The sequence below is a fragment of the Schistocerca nitens genome, chromosome 2, assembly GCF_023898315.1.
Source record: "Schistocerca nitens isolate TAMUIC-IGC-003100 chromosome 2, iqSchNite1.1, whole genome shotgun sequence".
NCBI classification, from domain to species: domain Eukaryota; kingdom Metazoa; phylum Arthropoda; class Insecta; order Orthoptera; family Acrididae; genus Schistocerca; species Schistocerca nitens.
Genome location: NC_064615.1, coordinates 1,005,504,974 through 1,005,514,475, shown reverse-complemented (window position 1 = coordinate 1,005,514,475; position 9,502 = coordinate 1,005,504,974). Strand labels below are relative to the sequence as shown.

Below are 9,502 nucleotides of genomic sequence, written 5' to 3'. Positions count from 1 at the left end.
GTGTAGCCCCGTTCGTTGGGTTTGACTTACATAACCATGAGTTATATGGCATCTACAAAGATCGGCCTGTTAGAAGAATTTTGAGGTCATCTATGCTGAGGTGGGTTGGACACTTGGCACAAGTGAATAATATGGAAATACCAAAAAAGATTTTATAAGGAAAGCCAGATGGACAGAGAGGACGTGGTTGATTGAAAACTAGATGTGAGAACAGAGTCATAGACCTTTGGAAAATGGGCTACAGGAATTGGAAAAGGCCGGTATAAATGGAAGGAAATAGTTGAAGAGGCCAAAACTCGTCATGAGTTGTAGAACCACAGAAGTAGAAGAAGAAGAAGACATTGTTGGGTTTGATATGAAATTCCTCTTCCAAATTTTCAGAAGTGCATATCATGCAGGGAAGTTCACCCAATGTTGTGTATGTTCCACCTTTTGTTTCTGTCTTTCTTTGCCCCCATACTGTCTGTGTCTAGCAAAAGTACAACAGCCAAAACTCAACACTGTTGCCATGCTGTTTGGAGGGGGGGAGTGGGGGGGGGGGAGTCGTCAAGTACCTATATAATGGTAGTCCTTTGAACACAGGGATTGCACTATACGTGCCTCAGTTGGAAACCCCACGTAACCAAATGAGTTTGTGCTTGTTGTGGCTGGGGCATAGGGACTCCAGATGACTACGAACTGGCCAGGTTGCTGTTGCTGTGGCTGTGTGGTACCTGTAGGGAGAGGCCCCTTTTGGAGCTGGTGACACCAAGGTGGATGACTCACAAATGAAGCACATCACACTTTCTTCTGCTGGCGGCTGCGTGGCCCAATGAGTTTCTTCAGAAGGAAAGGATTACTGCAATGCAGAGGGATATGACCTTACAATGTTTCCTTACCTGGCTACACTGTGGGACGTATGTAAGGTTGAGAGATGGAGAAATACTCCCTACAATTTGTGGTTTGTTCTTAGAACCAATGGAGATGCTTTTTCATTAAAAAGCTAATATTCTTCATTGAACACCCTGAGCACAGGTTTGGGGAAGTAGCAACAATTTCGAAAATGGTTCCGTTCTGATTAAAACAGAACCTCTGCTCAGTCGTGGGTGCAGCTTGCCTATGACAAGCTGAGTTACTTCCTGTAACTGTCAACTCCCATAAAAGTCTCAAAATGGTTCAAGGTATCATCTTCCACCACAGCCTCCTTTCACAGACAAATGTCGAGTTTCGTGCCAATTTGGAATGATTGGTTGTGCATTTCAAAGGACAGTAGGGTTGATACTGGGGCCTACTCGTTAGCCATTTAGGGGAACAAGTTGCCTGGAAAGGTCAAGCTGATAGTGTATTCATCTGGTGTGAAGCCATGTGTTCCTCCTCCGATGCGGTGCTTGAGATATGGACTTGTGTGTTTGTGTTGTAACATCAGCCAGTGTGTATAAGGAATGTGGATGTAAGTTGCACGGGGCACAGGGTGTTCCTTCTGCACCCCCCCCCCCCCAATCCCCCCTCTGTGTCAACTGTCACATTATCATTTTGGTTATCCATCATTGTGCTTCTTCTGTATCCAGTTGATGGGAGCTTTATTTGAGTGTTGGTACCAGCACAAATTCCTCTTCAGCATCTCTGCTTTCTGCCTTATCTATCCTTGGCTCTTTTCTCAGATATTTTTTGTATTCACGGACCTGTGGTTTTCTTTTATTATTTATATTTAAATCCCTTCAATCTTAGATGTAGCAGCGTCCCATTGTTGCTGCGTCGAGAATAGGAGGGAACAACAATGGGTACTTTTGTCTGATAAGCAGATGCTTGTGGGATTAGGATGCAAAAACACTACAGTACACCTCGACAGGGAATGCACAGTGTTGTTCACCACAGTGAACCATTTTCTGAAGAGAAGAGAAAATCCTAAAATACAAGATTCTTGTCTGACTTACACGTCAGAGTGCCAAGAAGAAATATGATTGATTGCTTCCTGCAGACGTGACGGCGAGGTTTGCTGTGGCTACGATGACATCATCCTCTCCTGTGACCGTGTCGTGTCTTTTTACTTTCTACATTGGGCTCTTGGGGCCACTTGACTACATTGCCCCCCTGGTGGTTAGAGGCACTCCTCCTGCTGTTTTCTGTGCACCAACTTTGGAAGTGTCGACTTCCATCCAACAGGGATGTCGATCCCCACCCTCAGCTGGAGAAGCTGTCCCCTCCTCTGGCATCTCTCACCAGGATGGGGTCCCTTTGGATGCTTCCCTTCTAGGATTCTACTGACGGCTTAAGAAGCCACAAGTTGTTGGTTGTAGACCTTCACATTCCTCCTGTGTTCGTGAAACTAGGCTCCACAAGCTCTTGCGGACTTCGAAACCGTCCATGAGAAGAGGGACCAAAAGAAGAACTCCAAGACGGGCAGGTTCCTGTTGTCCCCATGCTGCCGAACGTCACATGTTCTGACTCTGTACTCGAGGCGGAGTTCCTTGTGGCCGCTGTGGCACTGCATGACCCACACAACCAAACTCGGGACCAGTGCAGATTGAAATGTAGTGGTATATTCTACCAACTGGCTGGGCTAAGATGTCTATTAGGTGTTTCTTCTGCTTTCTGCATTGGCCTCCAGGAAACTATGTTCCCAGCATTCTAAACCTCTACCTTCCACAGCTATTGAGGCTATTTTAAGAATCAAGCTGATTACGGTAAAGTGTCGGGTGGAGCTTACACATTCATTCTGGATTTTAGTTGTAGCAAACAAGCGCCACTTGACATGACTTTGGAGGCTGTGGCCTTTCGTATGGGATCGTCTCAGGATTTTACCATTTGTAATGTGTGTCTCCCTACCGATAGTGAAGTGAAGTGTCTGCATTGTTTGCACTGATCTCTCAGCTCCCTCCACCCTTGCTCATTTTCGCAAACTTCAATGCTGACAATCCTTTAAGGGGTGGAACTGTGACCGCTGGTCATGGTAAAATTATCAAAACTTTACTCTCAGAGCTCAATTTTTATCTTTTGAGTACCAGTGCCCCCACACTCTTCAGTGTGGCATCACTTACATGGGTGTCCACCCAGATGGGCTCTCAACAATGCTGACTGGGATGCTTTTGCCTCTGCCATTGCCCTTAGCACACCCCCATGTGGAGGCTCTCCAATGCCATAGGCAATATCTATTGATGGACAACCTCATTACATTTAAACGGCTCTGTGCCAGAGTCCGCCACTTAATAAAACGACAGAAACAAGAAAGCTGGGAAAGTTATGTTATTACCATTGGACTGGGTACCCCTCCTTCCCTGGTTTGGGCAAAACTTCAATGCCTCTATGGACACTAGTCCCCCAAAGGTGTACCTGGTGTCTCCCTGAATAGTGTTGTCTACACTGACCCAGTGCCATCACCAGGCATTTTGTTCTGCATTATGATAAAGTGTCTGTGTCTGAGAATTATCAACCTACATTTCATGTCCTCAGATAGTGACTGGAGTGAATTCACTCCCCTTTCATTATATGTCACCTGGAGCCATATAATGCTCCATTCAGTGAGTGGAAATTCCTCAGTGGCTTAGCCCTTTGCCAGACTGCATCCACAGCGAAGCACTCAAATACCTATTGGCACATAGTCAGCATCATATCCTTGCTGTTTTCAGCCATACCTGGAGTGAGGATGAGTTCCCATATCAGTGGCAAGAATGTCTGATCGTCGTGGTACTGAAACTGGGTAAACACCCCTGTGAGATGCTCAGTTACCGCCCAATTACTCTCTGCAAGTTGCCCAAACATGGTGAGCCAGTGACTGTGTTGATACCTTGAGTCCTGGAGTCTTTTGGGTCTCTCCCAGGGCAGTTTTCGCTAAGGCCATTCTACTGCTGACAATTTGGTCCACCTAGTCTGGCATGTGGTCAGCTTTTCCTGGCATCAGTGCCTCATCATTGTCTTCTTAGACCAGGAAAAGGGTTTTGGCATGGTGTAGCATCATCACATCCTTATTGCCCTTTATGAGTGGGGTGTGATGGGCCCATTTTTGTTCTCTTAAACTTTTTTTTTCCTTCCTGATTTTTTTTCTCTTGAACTTCTCATCACACCCTACACCTTCTTCCCCAGTTCATGGTGGTATTTCCAACAGTGCCACCCACATGCAAGAGAATGATTTGCAGCTGTTTAGGACTCCGTTGGTTTCAAACTACTGTGTCCTTCTTTCTGGTATGATGATCCACCTCCCACAACAGAGGCTCAGGACTAGAGTCACAGTTGGAATTCATATATAGTGTCTCTGCGCTGAACTCCAGCTTCCCATACTGTCATCTTGTCAGGGAACAATCGCGTACGCTCCCAAGGTGTGTACCCTATCCTCCGATCTGTTTCCTCATGACCTTTGGACTGAAAGACTTTGTTGACACCATGGTTTTTTAATGCCTGACCTGGCCATCATTGATGCATTTCCAGTTCAGAAGTGGTATACTCTGCTGGTTCTAAGGCCAACAGACGAACTGGTTGTGCCTAAGCATATGCAAGGTACAGTAAACAACATTCCCTGCCTCATGGATGCAATGTATTAACTGCAGAATTGGTGGCCATCATTCATTCTCGCACCGGTGAGATGTTCTTAATTGGCAGTGATTCCCTGAGTAGCCTTCATGCTACCAAACCTTGCTACTCTTGACACCCGCTGGTTGTAGCTATTCAGGATCTCCTTTCTGATTTTCACTAGATGTACGGGTGTTCTTTGTCTGGGCTCTATGTTATCTGGGGATCTGAGGGAACAAAAGTGTTCACTGGTTGGCCAAGTGGGTGGACTTTGGGGATGGGGTATAGGAACTGACTGCTTGGTCGACTCTGCACAGTCAGTTGTTGGAGGCTTGGAACGTAGATTGGTAATCCATGGTTTTCCTGAAGAAACTGTGAGAAGTAAGGGATCACAACCAGGTGCCACTCTTCCCTTCATGCTTCGAGCAGGGAAACTACCATTCTGTCGACTTCACATTGACCACACTTAGCTGACTCTTAGCCACATCCTGCGATGAGTGATCCACCCAACTGTTGGTGAGATGCCCTTCTGATCGTGACCCACATCCTAGTGGGCTGCCCTAATTTGGCCACCTTACGGCGAAACCTTCAACTTGCTGAAACGCTGCTTCTGGTGCTAGTGGATGACACCAAAGTGGCTGCTCTGGTTTTATATTTTATTTGTGAAAGTGATTCCTACTCCTTTTTGCGATGTAGGACACAAAGGCGTTGTCGGCTGCTTGAGGGATTGGAGGGGGTGCCCCTTTACCTACTCCAACTGAGAGGGCCCATGGCCGTCCTTGCTCAGTGGTCCAGCCGTTCCCAGCTTTGTAATTGTACTTATTGTTTTACATGTGTTGTTGTTTTACTGTCTCATTGTTATTCTCGGTCCTGAGATTTTATCATCCTGTCTGCACTGCTAGTTTTTCTTTTGGTAATGAAGGTAGGAAAACACTGGTTGGATGCTGAGGGTGCGTCTCCTATTGTGTAACATGTCGTGGGGGCCACTACCTGCTTTCTGAGTGGAGCAGATCACCCACCTTCACTCTTTTACTGCTCTCTCACTTCTACTTACTTCTATCTTTGGTTTTTATTGATCCTCAGCTACAGTTGCTTTCATCAGGATTTGTCTTCTGTGTGTGTCCTCTCTCAGTACCCTTCCCAGCATGACACACATTGGATGGAAGGACTGATGACTTCATAGTTTGTTCCCTTTAAACTCTATCAATCCAAAACATTTGCTATTTAATACTGTGTCATTTCTTTATGACATTGGGCCCTATCCTTTAGTCGTTCTTGTGTTAAATGGACTTGCTGGTGTTTTGTCACCAAATATTTTCTTCAGCTCGGCCTGGAATTTATCCCAGCTGTTGAGATTCTATTATTGTCCTCACACCATTGCTGGGATGCGGTCCAAAACTACATAATTGCCTGACACATAATTTCATCCCACTTGTTGTATTAGGTGACTTAGTCAATTGTTTCAGTCATTTCATTGGGTCCTAACCAACGTCTTTGGAAAATACTGATGTATCACTGATTTGCAGCTGTTTAGGACTCTGTTGGTTTCTTTAATATGCAGAGCTTGGGAATGATGTACTGCTCACATTCCGGTTCCTGTTTGTGCAGGTGACACCTTTTAAAATGCCTGATTGGGGCCCAATTGGAGCCACAGTGGTGTAGGAATTTTCAAAGTACCCGCTATCTCCAGCAAACAGTGTCACATTGTGACTACAATAAAATCCAAATCCAAAAGCTGTCTCATCTTTGAAGTACAATACTTAGCACTGATAGCATGTTTATTACTGACACCAATGTACAGACAGAAAAGAGTTGAACTCATGGGCACAATGTGCTGCTATTTATGCAGACATTGGATATTCCAGAATATGCAAACATTACAAACATAACAGATTTCATGCACCTGTCAGAAATGACTAAAACAAATATTTGCTGGTAATGTGTTTTGAACTAGTGACCTGCAGCATGCCAGCCAGCAATGCTAATCTCTACTCCACAAAGCATGCAGCACAGCTTGCAGCAATATTGAAAAGGTTCCTGATGGTGTTTGGTTATGAAGACTGTTTGCTTTAAGTTCCTGTTTTGCCTTTTACATTTCATCTGATAGTGTGAGCCTGAATTTGACCTAAATCCCAGCTGAAAGGAGCAGCATGCACAATCTGTCTCTGAAACCTACAATAGCCCATTTGTATGTTATCCTATTTGAACTAAGTTTGTGGTTTGGGTATGAAAGAAGAAATGTGTAACTTTTGAATATTCCCAAAAAAAGCCACATCATAACTAGGTAGCGTATTACACACATTTGTTAATAGTACATGGATTCAGTTGGCAGTCTGTCCCAGTTCAGTCCTGGAATAGATGTTTTAAATTGTGGCACTTTATAAGCAACACTTAGTGTGTTTGTGGTCATCTGAAATATAATACTTCATGATTCTTTTGCTCACAGGATGAAGAAGAAGAGATAAAGCTGGAGATTAACGTGCTGAAAAAGTACTCAAATCACCGTAACATCGCAACATATTATGGGGCCTTTATAAAGAAGATTCCTCCTGGAAAAGATGACCAGCTGTGGGTAAGTAATAATGAGAACATGACCATGATAAACTGACTGCTATAGACAGACTAATATGACATGGATACTGCACTAAGTGATAATTTAAGCAGGATTATACTCTTATGTAAGTAAATATGTTAGTTACTATTTCAGAGGTCTAGTCATTCCTTAGTAAAATCTAGATAATTAAAAATTCAGAGCGCATATGTTTGTGCTTGCAAAACTTGAAAAGTGGTTGGTTGATCGCTTTGAAATTTTGAGACCACATTGCATTCGAACATGCATGACGTGTACGTGTTTTTATATACCTACTGGACCACCATATGTAATATATAAATGTATGTGTAATAATGCATAAAGAGAAATAGTGTTACCAGAAACCTCAAAAAGTTCGTGACTGATTTACTTCAGAATGAGCATCTCATTATGCATATCAATGAGCATAAAATGAGCATCTCATTAACTAGATTCAAGATTGAAGTTTAGTTCAGTGGAACAGTCTTAATCAAGAATAACAGAAAATTTGAAATGAATTCAGGACATGTTCCTGCCGTTACATATGGAAACCGTTCATTTCAAAATATGAGCAATTAAACTCAAAGTGCATGCACTTAAAGTGGCAGTAAAAAGTGTGAGTGAGTCTAGAAGGTCTGATCTATTAGTACTCATAATACCCTCCATCATTATTTGACAGAGATGCAGTAAGGTAGTTCACTATCATCATAAAGCCAATAAAAATTAACTATACACTTTGTGTAGTGTATTGAATTGAATCAGTTTTGTTGTGGATATCCAGTAAAACCTACATAATTTTACTGTACTTGGTAAGTGGATAGTTGACCCCACAAAAGTGCTATGGTTTGAGTTTGAAATTTTCAATATTATTGCCATTATAGACTGAATTTCCTTGTGGAGGTCCAATTTATTTTAAGGTGCGTAATTATATTGATTAAAAGACTGTTGGTGACATAATATGTGATACTGAGTTGGTACAGTGTAATTGGATAGATAAAAAATTTACTCACTAAGTAGTGGCAGGAGAACACACACACAAAAAAAAAAAAATTTACGTATGCAAGCTTTGCAGCCAGTGACTCCTTCTTCTGGCAGGAGGATTGAAGGGGAAAGAAAAAAAGGGGGAGGGGGTGAAGGAAATAGACAATAGAGGTTTAGGAAAAGGAATAGAGTTTGGAAAAGTCACCCAGAATCCTGGGTCAGGAGATATCAGTCTTTCCTTCTCATTCTGTCCAGTAAGTCTCCCCGATCTGGGGTTCTGGGTGACTTTTCCGGGAAATACAGAAGCGTCCGATCTTACCCGTCGGCTTTGACCCATGACGTCACAAATACCGCGGAAACGACCATAAACAACAATTCCAATATGGCGGATATAAAAACATCGAATACGTATTGTAAACACTGAAATACACAAGTTTCACAAAAAGCCTAATGACTGTAACGGGACAAGCGTGGGAAATTGGGGGTTTTTGGGTGGGGAGAAACTAAATATGTCGTTATGCGGTGGGGGGAGTCTGCAGTGCCCCCCCATCCCCCCACAGGCTTCATTAGTGTCAAATCAATATTTTCGAATCATAGGCGGCCGCTGCCGCGGCCGCATTCCAAAAAAAAAAACTCCCAACCTAACCTCAAGTGGGCTACGCTACAGATCAATATGTTCATCAAATTGCTTCATATTACGTATACATGTTCTTTAAACAAGAGTACATCAAACCATGTATTAGGTTTTCCGCGCCGTAATGACGTCACACACCACAACACGCTTACGTCACGGGTCAAAGCCGACGAGTAAGATCGGACCTTTCTGTTGACCCCTTTTCCGAACTCTGCCCCTCTTTCTAAACCTCTCCAGTCCTTTTCCTTTATCTCTCTTCCTTCCCCTTCAACCCTCAACCCTTCTGCCAGAAGAGGTAGCCACTGGCTCTGAGAGCTTGCATATGTAAAACTTTTTTTGTATGTGTGTTCTCCTGAAACCTCTTGGTGAGCAGATTTTTTTATCTATCCAGTTTTTTTAACAAACAAAAGTAAAGAAAAAATCTGGTTCGAAAAAGAACGAGGAAAGAGAATGGAAAAGAGGGAATGCTAGATTACAACAGCGAGGCATTACCTGCTTCATTGAAATTACGTGGGAAGATTAAAATAATTACTTAATCATCTTGGTTATCCATTTTGCTTTGTCTGTATTAAATTGATGGGAACTTTACTTGAGACTGGAGATACAGGGTAGTTCTGTATGTTTTCTAATATTTTTTATATTTGATTATTCATGGATGCTCATTGTTTTCCTCCTTTACATTTCTCTCTATCATTCTTTCCCATTTATCTTACAACTTGCATGTAGTGTATTGAATTGAATCAGTTTTGTTGTGGATATCCAGTAAAACCTACATAATTTTACTGTACTTGTTATATTTATGTTAGCAGCTTATATCATAATTTGCCTTTTAACTA

The 9,502-nt window shown here is 42.9% G+C and overlaps 1 protein-coding gene across 3 annotated transcripts in view; it reads left to right on the top strand.

Annotated features, from left to right (window-relative positions):
• The window catches only part of LOC126237357 (serine/threonine-protein kinase mig-15), a 325,139-nt gene that overhangs the window by 134,724 nt on the left and 180,913 nt on the right, over window positions 1-9,502 (top strand). For all 3 annotated transcript variants that reach the window (XM_049947425.1, XM_049947424.1, XM_049947423.1), the window contains exon 4: window positions 6,929-7,054. In XM_049947425.1, coding sequence (XP_049803382.1) covers window positions 6,929-7,054 — 126 coding nt within the window. The remainder of the gene's footprint in view (window positions 1-6,928; window positions 7,055-9,502) is intronic.